Source organism: Onthophagus taurus, chromosome 3 (genome assembly GCF_036711975.1).
Source record: "Onthophagus taurus isolate NC chromosome 3, IU_Otau_3.0, whole genome shotgun sequence".
NCBI lineage: Eukaryota > Metazoa > Arthropoda > Insecta > Coleoptera > Scarabaeidae > Onthophagus > Onthophagus taurus.
In genome coordinates, this window is record NC_091968.1 from 3,090,903 (window position 1) to 3,109,170 (window position 18,268).

An 18,268-nucleotide genomic window follows, 5' to 3' on the forward strand; every position below is an offset into this window, starting at 1 on the left:
ACAAAATAGGATTACCTTGTAGCTTCTCTTGATGGTTCTGTTGCTGCTGTTGGTTGTGCTGCGATGGCGCTGCCCTAATTTGCGCAGTTACGGTCACCACCATGAGCATCAGCAACGCAGAAGGACAATGGCTATGGCAATCAAGCCTCATTGTTCCACCGGTGGCTGTCACAACGGCTCTAGTATTGAGGGAAAACCACCTTTCGATAATTACATGCCGAACCCGTTAACGGGACATCTCAGTTTATTCACTTGGACTCGTTCATGAAATCCAAATACCTTCATAATTCCTGAAACAAAAGGAATTTTTAATACAAAAATCAATTAAAAATGTTTAAAAAGCGTTGCGCTTTTGAAGTGATTATGATGGTCAGTCGTCAAATCAAATGGGATGACGATTCTTTTTATAGCTAGGATGAATGATCGAGCTTTTTTTTTGACGAGCGCTTAAACGCGTGCAGTAAAATTCCGTTAAAATCAGTGAATCGTTTCACATTGTCAAAAAGGTTTCGATTTCATTTAATTCTAAGCACTTTTAAGAGTTTCAAGAGTTCTAAACGCAATTTTCGGATTATCTCCTAAAACAATACTCGGTTTATATGGTTTATATGATTTATATGGAGTTTACCCTGTGGTTTATCAACAGGTAATTGATTATAAATTTAGTATAACTCGAATCAGGCAATTATTCCTGGCCTGTACTTGTTTCATAAATGAATTAGGAAGTTCTTAATTAGATATTACACAGTGAAACTTGAATTTCTCGAAAACTACGTGCTTCTTGTTTGCATAGTTTAAATTAGGTTTGATCTTTTACTTTCGGTAATTTTGTTTAAATTTGATTACTCAAACGTTAGAAATTTTCTAAGGTAAGCAGTTAATTAATTTTACTTGTCAGATATTTTCCTCGATATATAGAAACCTAAAATAATGATAATATAGAATTATGCAGAGTGCAACAAATGTTTAGAATCTCCGTATCGCAATATAACAAATATCTTTACATCCAACAGAGTAAAGTGAGCTATTTCTAATTTTAAGCCCCTAAAATCACGAATTTTGCCTATTTTTTTGCAAAAAGTCATAAAAGGCTTACTCCCAGTAATAATATCTCTATATACAGGGCGATTTATTAGCTCACCATCAAACTTTGACATATGATAGCTATTCGTATAAAATTGATTCAATGATCATCGTGATATTAATTAAAATAGAAAGAATTAAATAAAATTCGTGTAACGATGATGGAATTATTTATTTATATTATTCAGTGCTTACTATAGTATTCGACCATATAGTGGTCTTCCTCAGGCACAACTACAATAACAAAAATGTATTAGAAGGAACATAGAACAATCCAGAAATTACTCTAAATACTATGATCTAAAAATATAAAAGCAAAAAAACATAAATTACTTAAACTAAAACGAGAACTAACACTAGCACTATCACTAGAACTAACACTAGACCTAGAACTAGAAACTTTCGGGATAAACCGTGCGTTTTTTGAAAAAATGTTTGATGTTTCGGATGCCATGTTGCAACCTTCTTCAGACACAAGTTCGAAGTCAAAAAACGCATGGCTTAACCCGAAAGTTTCTAGTTCTAGGTCTAGTGTTAGTGCTAGTGTTAGTTCTAGTTTTAGTTTAATTAAGACCGGCCGTGAAAGCCTTCGTACTTATATTATCAACCTTTATGGGGATATTAACAAACAAATCAAGGATCTTGCCAACTTACGGATTAGACAACGCAAGCTATTAAGTGGCTTGGCTTTCCTACGTAGATGCAGAGAAAAGAGGGTAACCCCAACTTTCCTCAGAGTGAAGCACCATATCGACACCGCTGCAGCACGTAGGATCTTGATCAAGACAGAACAGGCGCTGATACGAGAAAGAATTCACAAAACTTTTAAAGATCTGCAGAGAATAAGTGAGGGGTTACTACGACTCCACCTCTCACTTTCCAATTCCATGGCAAGAGAAGACTGGGACAAAGTAGACAGGATAACCGTTGAGAAGGCTGAACGTGAGTTCCAAAGATGTCGGGGTAAGCAGATTAAGAAATTCGAATCGCCGGACCGTCGCACCCACAAGAGGAAAAACAACGATTTGCCAATTGAAACAGTTGTTATCAACCGATCAAGCGTCCCATTAACAGAAGAGGAAACTAAAGGCTTAAATTACGGAGTCGCTACAAAGAGGGTTCCCAAAGAAGAAATTATATGTGAAGTGGAAGCGGGTATTCGCAGAATACCTACAGTGAAAGCAGAAGAAATTCGTCAAGACATAGCGAGAGTGCTTAAAACGGCAAGGCCACCAAAATCAAACTTAACAATGAACGAAAGTAGAGCACTACGAACGATAAGGGAAAAACCAGACATTATCATCCTACCAGCGGACAAGGGGAATGTGACCGTGGTTATGGACAGAAAGGAATACGACAAGATCAAGAGCCTTTTGGACCCAACCACCTATATGAAAATAAAAAAGGACCCAACCGAGAAGATAGTAAGGAAAATGAAAGAACTGGTAAAATCCACAAAAATCCCAGCAGATCAACAGAAAAGGTTATTCGTACAAGCTCCAGTACCACCAAGGATATATGGATTACCCAAAGTCCATAAACCAGATGTCCCACTACGCCCTATTTTCAGTGCCATAAATTCTCCCACCTATCAGCTAATCAAACACCTTTCCAAGATTCTGTCTCCTTTTACAGGTAGAACAGAGTCATATGTCAGAGACTCCACACATTTTGTGGAATCAATTAGGAGTATGAAGCTAGACCCTCGGGATATGCTGGTAAGTTTCGACGTGGAATCATATCACGTCATATCATATCATGTCAGAATCTATTCACCAGAGTACCAGTCAAAGATACTGTGGATGGTCTTCGCCAGAAACTCATCCTGGAGGGTTTGCCCAAGTATGTCCCAACACTAGTGGAGTACTGCCTATCGTCGACATACTTCACCTGGAAGGGGGAATTCTACGAACAATGCGAAGGGGCAGCCATGGGATCACCTCTGTCTCCTGTGATAGCCAATTTTTACATGGAGATGTTTGAAGAGAAAGCGTTAAAGAAGAGTCCTTGGAAACCGAAGCTATGGCTCCGTTACGTCGATGACACTTTCGTGATCTGGCAACATGGACAAGAGAAATTTCATGAATTTCTAGATCACCTCAATTCACAGCAAAAACTTCGAACTTGTTTCTGAAGAAGGTTAAAACATGGCATCCGAAACGTCAAACATTTTTTCAAAACACGCACGGCTTAACCCGAAAGTTTCTAGTTCTAGGTCTAGTGTTAGTTCTTGTTTTAGTTTAATTAACACCGGCCGTGTAAGCCTTCTTACTTATAACATAAATTACCGTCGGAGCGTAATTTAGATATTAAATGACATCAATTTGGGATGAATGACCTTCACTCAAAGTTGTTCTAAAAATCAATAAAAAAAGAAAACAAAATGATCAATTGTACAAATAGCGTAATTACAATAATTATCTGTTAAAGAATATTTAAAAAATCAATAAGATGTATGTCGGAAAGTAAAATAAACGGCGATGTTAACATAACAAAAACATGCAAAAATCACGAAATTAACAACAAAATACAACACATCGAAAATGAGTACTCTTCACACAAAACGACGAGATAGACTGGTTTCGATATCTCATTCTAGAAAGCGGAAACATGTTGTATCTATTCTATAACTTAAATTCTATTTCTCATCTATATCTATAAATATGAAACATGTATCAATAGATTATATGGAAAATCACTTATTGCATGTATTTGATGAAACATCTATAATTATTAACATCCGCTAGGTCGTTCATAAGACAAATATTGTTGTTATTCTTTTATATGAAGTATTCTTTATATTTTTCAATATTTATTATTAAGTTTTAAATACTTAAAAACAGTTGAAGTATCTCTATTTACTGTGTTCTTTAAATCTAGTGAGGATGTTTTTCCAGTCTGTCCTGTCCTATATAGCACATGTTGCTCAATGACGTGTTATAAAATTTGTGTTTATTATTTAACAAATGTTTAGATATTTTTGAATTCGATGAGAAAACTGGGACAATGTCAACTTTACCAAGATTTTTCTTGATTTTTGACTGAATGAAAGGGACAGTGGCGGATATATTAGTTTAATGATGTTACATTTATGTGCCATGTTACGAATGTCCTTTAAGTCTTTGATGTTGTATCCATTATTCAAACCGATTTTTACAATTTTATGGAGTTCTGTGAGATAATTGGAATCATTTAACAGTACTTTTTGTAATCTATTGAAAAGAAAACGAAATGATGCCTGTTTATGTTCAGTAGAGTCGAATGAATCTTTGGGAATTATTACGTCTGTGGCTGTGTGTTTGCGAAATATATCAACGCTCAAGCTATCATCAGGTTCTCTTGAAATCACTAAATCTGAAAAGTTCAGTCTACAGTTTGTTTCAATTTCAGAAGTGAACTGCAGGTTATTAATATTATTAAAAATATTATTTAATGCTGAAAGTTTTGCTACATTACTTTCAAAAATAATAAAGATATCATCTACATATCTCCCGTAAAATGAGATATCTTTGGTTATAAACTTATATTTATCTGAGAAAAGCTTGTTTTTGAAATGATTGACAGTCAATCATTTCGAATAGCTAATCCAATTACCCAAAAAAAATGGTAATGAACATATATTACGTCCTATTTCAATTATTTACGAAATTATAACACTTTAAAGTTTTCTGCAGCGAATTTACTAATAGTCAGTAAAATCAAACATTCAACAAAAACAAAATTGTCATTGTAATATGTCAGTTTGCTGTAAGAAGAAACTCAAAATGTACGCTTATACCACTGAAGAGTATGCTGATATAATTTTCGTGTATGGTTTTTGCAATGGAAATGCTCGACAATCAGTACGAGAATATCAAGACAGATTTCCACAGCGTCATTTGCCATATTATTCAGTTTTTAGCGATTCTTTCAAAAGACTTTGAGAAACAGGTAATCCTGCTCCAGCAAAAGCTATTCGACCGCATATAGTTAATGTAGAGGACCAAGAAGCTGTAATTAATGCTGTCATTGATTATCCTTCCATCAGCACTTGAAGAATAGGACACAACCGAAGTGAACCGCGAAGTCCTTCATCCGTATCGTAAACAGAATGTTCAAGCTCTACAGCCAGGAGATAATCAGCAACGATTAGCATTTTGTGAATGGTTATTGCAGCAACATGCCCAAAATAATGACTTCATTTCAAATGTTCTCTTGATAGATAAATCATGTTTTACACGAGATGGTATAAATAATTACCATAATGAACATATCTGGGCATTACAAAATCCGCATGCGATTAGACCAAGGAAATTTCAACAACGGTTCAGCATCAACGTTTGAGGTGGAATATTTAACAACAATTTACTAGGTTTGCATATACTTGATGGACGTTTGAACGCTGTAAATTACAGATTTTTTTTAATAATACACTTTTTGATTTACAAGCACGATGGTGCCGCACCTCATCGCGGAAGAGTAGTTGTGGAGTGGTTAAACCAATATTTTTCAAACAAGTGGATTGGTAATAATGGTCCATTTGCTTGGTCACCTAGATCAACCGACCTTAATCCATTGGATTTCTACTTATGGGGTCAAATGGAACAAATTGTGTGTTAAGTGGAAATTAACACACGAAAACTTAAAAAATAGAACTAAATACTTTCTAGTTATAGGTCTAGTGTTAGTTCTAGTTTTACACTAGCACTAGAACTAACACAAGACCTATAACTAGAATCAGAATCTAGTTGTAGAATATATATTGTCTAAAATATGATTCTAGTTCTAGGTATAGTATTAGTTCTACATAGTAACACTGCTAGTGTAAAACTAGAACTAACACTGTACGCAGAACTAGAATCATTTGGGTTTAGCCGTCTTTAGAGACGTGCAGCTAAACTCAAATGATTCTAGTTCTAGGTATAGTGTTAGTTCTAGTTTTGCACTAGCACTATCACTAGAACTAACACAAGACCTAGAACTAGAATCATTCGGGTTTAGCCGTCGTAAGAGACGTACACTGAGGGAAATTATTCTTGACTTTCAAGAAAAATTTATTCTTGAATGTATTTCTGAGCAACAAATATACTCTTAAAACAAAAATATTTTTTTGTTTTAAGAATAGAAATATTATCGAATGAAGTATCTCATATTCTTAACATCGAAGAATATCAATTCTTTGTATCAAAAAATTCATTCTTGTGTCAATAATTTATAATACTCAAATGAAGAATTATACAAGATTGTTGTTACATGAATAAGTTTTTTTAAAAAGAAAGATACGTTATTCTTGACATAAGAAATTTATTCTCGATACGAAAATAGGATTGTTGACGCAACACTAAGATACTCTTTTTCAAGATGATTGATTTACTTTCACTAAAAATTCGTTTTCTTGAGAATCAAAAATATTTGTATACTTGCTTTGAGAATATGTGGTTTTTCTTCACTTAACAAAATGATCTTCTTGTGGATATACAAGAATATGATAAGCTTGTGCCAAAAGTAATAATCTTCGTTCAAGAATATATTTCCCTCAGTGTACGGCTAATCCCAAATCTTTAATAAGATAATAGATAATAAGATGTAAATATAACAGAAACAATGCTTAAAAGAGGTGGAGAAGCCAGTTCTAGGATATTACAAAAATATTTTTAAATATTGCTAAGTAAGTCAAGAAAACGTAACTTGGTATAAAGAGCCACATCACCCAAAGCTAAGCCCCTTTTAGAACTTTAATAAAGTTTTTTTTATTGAGACCAAAACGCGAATAAAATAAAATAAAGTAATACAACAAAATCAAATGCAATCAAACAAAATTTCTTATAATTACTTAAAAACTTTTCGTTTACTTCTTTAACGAAACTAATTTACGTCGACCACTTAAGTTTTAAAGTTGTAATGATTTATTAGGCCCTCTTTCAACCTACAAAGTAGTAGACCAAAACATTCACTTTAAAGCGGCAACCGCTTGGAAAGTTTTTCTATTAAGTCACGAATGGGTTCACTATTTTCGTCCGCACACTTCTCTTATTAAACTTTCAACGTCCACTTTATAACGCCCTGCACTTTACAACGGGATTTAATTATCAAATATCTCCCTCGGATTTAATAAACACCTCGGGAGACCGGAGACAATAAGAACAATAAGGGTGTTGAATAAAGATGACTAAAATGAGTGAAAAAAATAAAAAAAAAATAAAATTTTTGTTGCAACGAAAGAAAAGTAGCAAAAACAGCTAAAGCAGCAATGAGATTTTCTAAGTAAATTTTTAATTTGTCCCTAAGGAGTCTGCCGTGTTCGTCGTTTGTGACTTTGGACGAACTTAAGAGTTTAATTTGCAAACTTCTAATGTACCTTCTTGTCCATCAAATCGATCCATACGGACTTTCCTTTAGTTTCTATTGGAGACGCAAAAAGTAATTAACTTTGCTCTCTTACTGTTAAATTTTCTAGTACACTCTCTTGCAAATAACTAGTTTAAAACTTCCTTCTACAAATAACAGGAGAAATTTCGCAATGCTAAATTCAAAAATAAAAAAAAAACGAAATTTAAAAAAAGGTTAAAAGATAAATTGGTTCAACTTCAATATTTCACCAGCATTCGACATTTGGAGCAACAGATTGCGTAATAAATCTTAAGCCCATTAGTGGCCGCGCATATTTAGTCCTACTAATCATTATTCATAGGATAATGTCCTCCGTTTCGTACGTCGGTAATAAACAAGAAGCTCAGACGTATATACATGTCGAATATTAATTAGTGGTTATCTTCAAACAAAGATACGCCCCAATGAAGTATTGATTACCAGATAATTTGGAATCGATTCGTTTCATGAATTCAAATTTCAATTCTTGTTAGATGAAAAGAATTATTTTTCCCAAAAATTTAGTACGAAACGAAATTATATCTACTTGTTACGCGATGACGGAGTAGATTAAAATCGAGCGAAAGATATGTTAAAATATGCAGAAAAGTTAAAATTTTCCACTACTAAAGAATTTTGCACATTTAAAATTTAAATATACTGCCCAAATTTACATGTACAACGTGTAACAGCGCAAACTCTTAACTGCGAGTAGCAAATAAGATTTATTACGTCTTTTTATCTCAATCTCACTTTTCATTCGGATACTTTCTACTTCTATTTGTTAATACTTTTTAGTTTTTTTGATGATCGAAACGCATCTGATGCATAAATTCATAGCCCCTTTTTCGATTCCGCATGGTTTCACACAATCTGCATTTCAACCCACTATAAACAAAGTCGGTTATTCTCGTATCCTAACCCATTCCCTAGTAATCCCATAGTACCACTGAGCGAAGTGGAACTGTCACTCGATATTTGCCTCTCACTTTAGTACAAAGCATACTAAGGGGAGGAAACTCGAACCCTATAACAATAGTTGGAAATGAGAATCGAAAAGTTCCCGTTTCCATTTATTGTTTTCGAGAGTATAAGATGTTTGTGTGGCTGTAATATCATGAAATTAATGAATTACTTTTTCTATTTCATTTCACCATAGTTATTCATTTAACCATGGTTACGACACTAATATGCACTTGCATTGTCCCACATAAAATGCAACATAGCTTAATAGTACAGGCATTGCTACACACGGCTAAATCCGAATGTTTCTGGTTCTAGGTCTAGTGTTAGTTCTACTTTTCGTTTAATGAAAATATACCAATCTAACGCTGAATAACAATTAAAACTAGATATAGAACTAGAAACATTCGGGTTTCGTCACACGTCTCTTAAGACGGCTAAACTCAAATGATTCTAGTTCTACTATATAATCTAATATACGTACTTTTCGAATACGTGTATTTAATTTTTCAACTACTTCAATAAAAATATACAACAATCTAGCGCTGAATAATAATTAAAACTAGAACTAACTCTATACCTAGAACTAGAATCATATGGGTTTAGCCGTCTTTAGAGACGTGTGGCTAAACCCAAATGATTCCAGTTCCTAGTTTAGCGCTGCATAACAATTAAAACGAGAACTAACACTAGACCTAGAACTAGGTCTTGTTGTTTTAGTGATGGTGCAAAACTAGAACTAACACTATATCTAGAACTAGAATCATTTGGGTTTAGCCGCACGTCTCTCAAGACGGCTAAACCCAAATGATTCCAGTTCCTGTTTAACGCTGCATAACAATTAAAACTAGAATTACCACTAGACCTAGAACTAGAAAGTTTCAGGTTTAGCCGCACGTCTTTTAAGACGACTAATCCCGAATGATTCTAGTTCTAGGTCTTGTGTTAGTTCTAGTGATAGTGCATAACTAGAACTAACACTATATCTAGAACTAGAATCATTTGGGTTTAGCCGCACGTCTCTTAAGACGGCTAAACCTGAATGATTCTAGTTCTAGGTCTTGTGTTAGTTCTAGTGGTAGTGCAAAACTAGAACTAACACTATATCTAGAACTAGAATCATTTGGGTTTAGCCGCACGTCTCTTAAGACGGCTAAACCCAAATGATTCCAGTTCCTAGTTTAGCGCTGCATAACAATTAAAACTAGAACTAACACTAGACCTAGAACTAGAAAGTTTCGGGTTTAGCCGCACGTCTTTTAAGACGACTAATCCCGAATGATTCTAGTTCTAGGTCTTGTGTTAGTTCTGGTGATAGTGCAAAACTGGAACTAACACTATATCTACAACTAGAATCATTTGGGTTTAGCCGCATGTCTTTTAAGACGGCTAAACCCGAATGATTCTAGTTATAGGTCTTGTGTTAGTTCTAGTGATAGTGCAAAACTAGAACTAACACTATATAGACCTGAGATAAGATCACTGATGAGGGAGCGTAATCGTGCAAAGCTATTATTTAAACGTATTCCAAATACTATTAATCGTGAAAACTATAGGATCTTGCGTAACCGTTGCAATCACCAATGTAGAAATGCCAAAAAATTGTATTTCTACCGGAGACTATCCAATGCTAATCCGAGGACGTTTTGGAGGTTGATGCGTTCCTTAGGGGCGGTTGAGTCTCCCTCTGTTCGGGCTGCTTGTGATGTGGATTCATTGGCGAGGTTTTTTGCTGACCCACCTTTGCTCATTAGCGGTGGGACTAGGATGACAACTATTTCTGAAATTCTTGCCTCATCTAAATCCTCCTCTTTCTCCTTTGTCCTGGTCACAGCGTCAGAAGTCCGCGATGCCTTGAATCACTCGAGGTCTACGAGTGTGGGAGCTGATGGAGTTGGTCTCAAACTTCTTCTTCCTATATTGGATATTGTTCTTACTCCTATTACCCACATTTTTAACTTCTCCATTGAACGATCCTCATTTCCTTCAATCTGGAAGGTTGCTCATGTTGTCCCTATACCTAAATCCAAGAGTCCCTCAAGTTTAAATGATTTTCGCCCTATCTCCATTTTATCTGTTTTATCTAAAGCTCTCGAGCGTCTTGTTTATCTACAAGTTCAAGAGTATTTACAAGAATTTAACTTGCACAACTTTCAATCGGGTTTTCGTAAGGGTCATAGCACGACAACAGCGCTTATTAAGATTACAGATGATATTAGGTATGCTTGCGACAAACGTTGTGTTACCATCCTTGTATTACTTGATTTCAGCAAGGCGTTCGATTCGGTTGATCACGATCTTTTGTTGGCGTCACTAGCTGCCCTTGGATTTACCTCTTCATGTTTATCTTGGTTTCAATCTTACTTTTCCTGTCGTTCCTTGTGTGTGCGTGCTGATTCTGCGCTCTCGTCTGCTTGTGATATTAAATGTGGTGTACCCCAGGGTAGTGTGTTGGGTCCGTTGCTCTTTTCGATTTTTATTAATGCCGTCACTCACTGTATTTCTTGTAATTATCATGTGTATGCTGATGACCTCCAAATTTACACTACGACAACTATTGATGATTTTCCGGAAGCAATTGCACGTCTTAATCATGACCTTTCCAATATTTTGGATTGGTCCAAACGTTATGGCCTTAAATTAAATACTGCTAAAACTCAAGCAATTGCGTTTGGCAGTCGACCTTTACTGGCAAAGCTGAATAATTTTTCATCCATTCACTTAATGCTTGACGGAGACATTATTCAGCTGTCAGACACGGTTAGAAACCTTGGGGTGGTTATGGATTCTACAATGTCCTGGAAACCTCAAATTCAATCCGTCTGCAGAAAGGTCTATCATTGTTTCCACTCACTGAAAAGTCTCCGTTGCTTCCTTCCTCCCATGATCCGTCGTAATCTTTGTTTTTCCCTGATTTTCCCCCATATTGATTATGCTGACACGGCATATCCTGATCTTTCAGTAACACTACGAAACAAATTGCAAGACTTCAAAACAACTGCATACGGTATATCTTTGATCTCGAGAGATCTCAACACATAACCCCATACCGTAATTATTTGCAGATATTAAGCTGTCAGAACCGTAGATCGTTTCGTAATTAACTATGTTATATACTGTTCTTCACAATCAAACCCCAAGGTATTTGTATTGTATATTTCAACGCTTGTCGTCGCATGGTTTACCTACTAGATCTCAGTTAGATTCTGTGCTTATGTTCCCGACCCATAGTACCGAGATTTACCATAAATCGTTTGCTGTGCAGGCAGTAACCCTTTGGAATAGTCTGCCTACTGAGATCCGTAATATTCCTCACCTTGTAACATTTAAAAACCACCTAAAACGTCATTTATTGGCTCTTCAAGTATCTTCCTGAAAACTTTTTCTTCTCCCTTTTCTTCTCTTCTTCTACTTTTCTTCTCTTCTCTTCTTCTTTTATTCCAGCAACTATCATTATGCACCGTTTTTGGTGACCATAAGTTTAGCATAGCAGCTTGCCGTTCATTTATTGTTTTTCTATATAACTTAGTATACTGCTGATTGATTGGGTTGTTTGGAAGATATCGCTTACGCGATAAATCGACCCTTTTGCCTGTATTTATGTATTAAGTTAAATGCATACATTTTCTTTAATTTGTATTTTTTGTTTCTTATTATGGCAATAAATTTATTTATTATTTATTTTATTTATTATTATTAGACCTATAACTAGAAAATATCTGCCGTGCGTCTTTAGGCTAAAATGAATGTTTCTAGTTGTAGATCTAATGTTAGTTCTAGTTTTAGTTCAATAAAAATATGCAACATAATGATATTTTATGCTAACTAGCGCTACCTACCAGCCGGCTTAAGAGAGGTACGGCTAAACGGAATGTTTTTAGTTCTAGGTCTTGTGTTAGTTCTAGTTTTGCACTAGCACTATGCGTGCATCTAAAAACGTACGGCTAAACCCAAATGTTTCTAGTTCTAGGTCTAGTGTTAGTTCTAGTTTTAGTTCAATAAAAATATGCAACATTAATATTCTATGCTAACTAGTTCTACCCAGCCGTCTTAAGAGAGGTACTTCTAAACGAAATGTTTCTAGTTGTAAGTATAAGATTATACTAGTCCTAGTGCTAGTGTTAGTTTAGTATTATTTATTATTCAGCGCTAGATTGTTGTATACTATTATTGATCTATAACCATGGTGTGGGCACCAATATAGGCAAAACAAAACCGTCGTATTTTTAAAGAGAACAATTCGCTAGATGTCGCTGAAGTCTTGAAAACACTAAAGTCCCTAGATTTACAAAGTACCGCGGTTTGCCGCCATTTTGGCTCGAAAGTCAAGCGGGAAATTTAAAACTATGTCGTTCTATTAATAACATTACGCCAAAACTCCATTCTTTTTTCTTGTGGTACTCGAAAGCCCTTCTTACTGCTATTTTTCCAACTCCAAAGGCAACAAGACGGCAATATTTTTGTAAATAAGTGGTGAGATATAAGTACGAAGGCTTTCACGGCCGGTGTGAATTAAACTAAAATTAGAACTAACGCTAGAAACTTTCGGGTTTTGCCGTGCGTCTTTTAATAAAAGGTTTGACGTTTCGGATGCCATGTTGCAACCTTCTTCAGAAACTGGTTCGAAGTGACGAGATCAAAAATCGATGACTATATTACTACTATATTATACTATATTCTTTTATAGATCGGAGTGCCTTCTTTTCACCAACCGTCAAGTTGGATTTTGGTGGTTTTGCTGACTTCAATACTCTCGCAACTTCTTGTCGGATCTCTTCGACTTTCAGTGCAGGCATCCCTCGAACAGCTACTTCCACTTCGCAGATGATTTCCTCCTTTGGGACCTTCTTCGGGGCGATTGCGTAGTTCAATCCTTTGGCGAGCACAGAGGTTTCGTCTTTCGTTAGTGGGACTTGAACTCTCAACATCCTATGATTAAGTTCACCATGGAAACAGAAACTGCCAAAAAACTACCTTTCCTAGATGTGTTGGTCACCAGGACGACAAATGGAGATATGGAACTTGGTGTATACCGAAAGAAGACCCATACCAACAGGTATTTACAGGCATGTTCACATCATCATCCCCAACAGAAGAGGTCCGTGATCCGTACATTATTTCAGCGAGCAGCGAGACTATGTGAAGGAGAGAACTTGAAGAAGGAGTAACACTTTCTACGAGGCGTGCTGCAGAAGAATGGATACACTTCGAGGGACATCAACCAGGCCATCAAGCAGCGAAAGCAGAAAGAGGACACGGTAAGTACAAAACCACTTGGATTTATCTGTCTTCCCTATGTTTCAGGTGTAACGGAACGAATTGCTAGGCACCTCAAGAAGAACGACATCGTAGTGCGGTACGGCACGGTCAGCAAAATTCGGAACACATTCCCGATAGCCAAGGACAAACTAACTCCATTAAAAGGAGCGGGAGTCTATCGACTATCGTGTAGTTGTGGGAAGGTTTATGTTGGCCAAACTGGACGCAACGTCGAGTGCCGCATCAAGGAGCATGAGAGGGATGTAAGGCTGAAGAAGATCCAGCAGTCGGCGGTTGCGGAACATTGCCATGCAGAGGCGCACCGAATAGACTTCGAACAAACAAAGGTGCTGGCTAGGGACAACAGATACTACCAAAGACTGACAAGAGAAGCCATAGAGATCCACCGACATAAAAATAACGTCAACAGAGAGGATGGCTGGGAGCTTAGCAGAACATGGAAGATGGTGGTGAACACGAAGACCTCTTCCCGCCTCACACCGGACGCGACGCAATTAGTTATTAATTAGCTTGTAATTAGCGTTAACTGATTATTAATTAGTTTTTCCGACTTATATATAGTTACCGATTTTTGATCTCGTCACTTCGAACCAGTTTCTGAAGAAGGTTGCAACATGGCATCCGAAACGTCAAACCTTTTATTAAAAGACGCACGGCAAAACCCGAAAGGAACCCATTTTGGTTCGAAAACAGGCGTCATGAACCGCGGTACTTTGTAAATCTAGGGACTTTAGAAAACATGCACACATACACGTATATGTATATATTTGACATTTGAATTTGACTGCAAATAATAAGAAATAATAAACATAACTAACATTCAAGCTTAGCAATTAATTTAACTTTTAAAATGAATCGGTGTATTAACAGGACTCGCGCCTATGCCGTTTTTGGATGTACGGACACAACCTGTGACACAACAAAAGAAAGAGAATCTTTGTCAGGAGTGGATTTTAAAATGTGGAAATTCAAAACTTACAGATCTTTCACTGGATATAATCTATAGATCGGACCGTGTTTGTCAAAGGCATTTCCAAAGCAGTGATAGAGCAACAAATGCATACTTAAAACCTGCCAGTGTACCAACTCTACATTTGCCATTAAAGTGTATGTATTTTAGTCAGTGTTATTAAATACCTGGGTATTTATTTTCAAGGGAAAATACTCTGGATATATACCCGGGGGTATTTACCCAAGATGGATATTTAGAAGTATTTATAAAATTTGATTTAAATTGAGTTGATGGCAGTTTTGCAATTACTTTAAGAATGCAGAGTCGATTATCTATACACCAAATTTATTTATAACATTTACAAGATAAGGAAACAGTTATTATATTCCTCGTCTTCAACGTCTATTTCATCATCTTCCTCTACATTTTTTTCAGAATCTGTTAAATTTTTAGTTGTATCACACAAAAGACATTGAAATACATATTATTATTAGAAATTTAATGTCTTTTCTGAAAAAAATGGTATTTTAAAAATATTTACAATACAATAAATACCCGCTAAAAGTTTTCCTTAGCGGAGAATACCTCAACAGATGGCGCTTATGGCAGTTCAGTTTTATGTCGTTAAGTGGCAAATCTATATAACTATATTACTATCCCTTATCTATGGCTATAACAGACACTGCCTCGTATTGATCCGTTATATAGAGGTTTTACTGTAATGTCAAATTATATTGACATGTTCCTTTTTTTATGCGGGACAAAGTAAGTAAGTTTCTATGGAAATATATTTTTGTATATTGCATCTTAAGTGAAATTGACTGTATAATCCTAAATAAGCTTATTCTGATTAGGTTATCCAAAATTACAAATTTTATTGCCACAAATGCTACTAAGTACCTTTCCTTGAAGTACGTTTTCGAAATAATCGACCATCTCAAACTAAAAGAAACACTCCGTATATGCAATAACATTTTTTAGTACTCACAATGTAAAGTTAACAGCAAAAAAAAAATAAAATCTTGCTTTTGGATTTGTTTGGCAAAATCCCAAGTCGATCTATCAAAGGCTACAATTTGGTTCAATCTTTAGATTGGCCATTTCTTGCTTCATAAGCATACAGCCAACACGAGAATGAGAAAGAGGGGGAGAAAGCAAAGATGAAATTTAATATAGAACATCTCATAGCGGGAAGTCCTTGGTTTACAACAGCTTATCATAAACGGATTTAGTCACTGGGAATAATTCCGAGTATTGAATAGAATGTATTTGCAGCATAAATACGTTGTTATGGCCGAAGCTGCACCTATGATCTGCTTTTTTTTTTAATTTATTAAGTTGGGTGGGGTTCCATCGACAAATTTGCAAATATTTTTGGAGTTAACAACCTTAACTTTTTCTAACTTGTTTTAATTCAATCTGATTTATCAATAAAGGGTCAAACAGGTGTGCCTAAATTACTTGATTAATATTACATAATTAATTTATCTGTTTATCGTGTTGCAACTTAACTTTATTATAGTATTTGGTTAATGAACAAAAATTGTCTCATTTTGTTGAATAAATGCTCTTGTTTGGAATATGTGCTCTTGTTAACCTTTTGTTTAAGTCCACGTGTTTGCCTAGCACAAACAAATAAAACAACATATTCGGTGTAGTGTTTGTGTATATATAGAGCAAAGTACGCCCCGAAGTGAGGAAATATGGAGTTTATGGTGCGCGTATCCGGCAAATATTGGCTAATTAGCAGGGCTTATAAAGTCAATAATCCTTTAAATACAGTTGATTTATTTTAACCAATATTTACCGCTTATGTATTAAACGATAAAACTTACATCCCCCCCACAACACATCTCGTTCTCTTAAATTACCTCCTAAATTAATATTCAACGTTAATCTTCCTTAATCCAACACTGAATTAAACAGCTTTTAATCCAACACTACACACTTACAGAAAATCCAAATAAAGAGAAACGAACAAAAAACTTTTTAATTCACAAACTTTCCTTTTAATCTAATTATCCGTTTTATTCTAATTATTCTAATTATTCTAGTTATCCAACTTTTTTTACTAAAATTTTTTTTTTGAACTGACTTTTCCGAATTTCCGTAAAATTAATGCAGCATACACTGCAGTGGCGATGTAATCGCGTTTACGTTGAAGGTATTGGTGAAAATAGCGAGGGCGGATGGTAAATTCCCGGCGCGTTCGCGGATACTGAGGACGTCGAGCTTGGAAAGCACTGCGAAGCTCCCAATGCGCCTGATCCAAAGCTCGCGGCGTCGTCGAGCTTTGGAAAAGAGAATTTTTGTGTGGGTGACCCTGCCGTTTTTTCGATTTGGATTGCTTCGGGTACTTTTGCTGTATGGAAATTCGAATTACATGATCTCTTCATCAAATATTGTTTTATATGGAATGATCTAGCTGAATTTAACAAATCTGTTAAATGATCCATGATCAAGCACAATAAATTAAATAAATAACAAATTCGCAACATATTCCTCGAAGCCCAGGTAAAACATTAATGATCTATTCCACAGTGTTATACGGCATCGAATCTTGGACATCGACATAATGCAAGAGAAAGTCAAAGTAAAAAGTGAACTCGACAGCAAAAAAATCTTGTAACTTGGTTTGGAAAAACCTTGGCAGAATTGTTTCGAGATTCTGTCATCAAAAACATTTAGATCCAGAGAATCTGATAGACACCTCACGAAGAAGAAAATTGAGTGCAAAGTAAAATTAAGCAGAGTATACCAAATCCCACTCTTTTAAGGTACCACTAAATAACCTAAATAACACCTCTTTTGCACCCAGAGTGACTAATCTTTCAGACATAACTTTCTCTGAAACCGAATATAACATCTTCAATTATGGCCATAAATTTTCTTTCCCACAAAAACTTGATAAAATTGAACTCGCAATCTCTCAATCTTAATTAACAAATTGTTGTAGGAATCCATGTTGCAAGTTTATATATATGTAAAGGAAAATGTTTAATTTAATCAAAACTGTCTTATCCGGAATATTAGCAGAATTATATCTTGATCATATTTTTTTTTTGGGCGGCTTTTGATAAGGTGGATAGGGGAAAGTTGTGGAAGGAGATGGGGAGGAGGGGGATCACGGAACACCTAATTGCGAGAGTGAAGGAAATATACATGGAGACTATGGCTAGGATAAAAGTGGGAGATAAGCTGAGCGACGTGTTCTGGACGACGAAGGGACCGAGGCAGGGATGTCCGCTGAGCCCAAGTCTGTTTGCACTGTATACGGCGGACCTGGAGGATAGATTGGGGAAGGGGCAAATGGGAGGGTTGGTGGTGGGAGGTAGAAAGGTGCATATGTTAGCATACGCGGATGACATCGTGGTCATGGCGAGAGAAGCGGCGGAGATGAAAGATATGATAAAGACATTGGAAAGATATTTTAGGGGGAAAGGGCTGGAAGTGAATGTGGGGAAGACAAGGATGATGAAGTTTTGTAAGGGTGGGAGAAAAAGAACAGAAAACTGGAGATGGGAGGGAAAAGAAATCGAGGAGGTTAGGGAGTATACTTACTTGGGGTATGTGTTCAGGGAGGACAACAGGGAGGGGTCGCATGTGATAGCTATGGCAAAAAAGGCGAATAAGGTGATGGGA

The 18,268-nt window shown here is 35.9% G+C and overlaps 1 protein-coding gene across 3 annotated transcripts in view; it reads right to left on the minus strand.

Moving 5' to 3' along the window:
• Positions 1 to 18,268, minus strand: part of LOC111423963 (alkaline phosphatase-like) — a 154,756-nt gene that overhangs the window by 90,781 nt on the left and 45,707 nt on the right. The window contains exons 1-2 of one of the 3 annotated variants that reach the window (XM_023057349.2): positions 16,498 to 16,846; positions 16 to 290 (exon numbers count right to left, since the gene is read on the minus strand). In XM_023057349.2, the coding sequence (XP_022913117.1) occupies positions 16 to 151 (136 nt within the window). In that variant the 5' untranslated portion in view covers positions 152 to 290; positions 16,498 to 16,846. Of the gene's footprint in view, positions 1 to 15; positions 291 to 16,461; positions 16,847 to 18,268 lie in introns of those variants that run through there. The other 2 variants (XM_023057350.2, XM_023057351.2) reach the window with 2 other exon arrangements.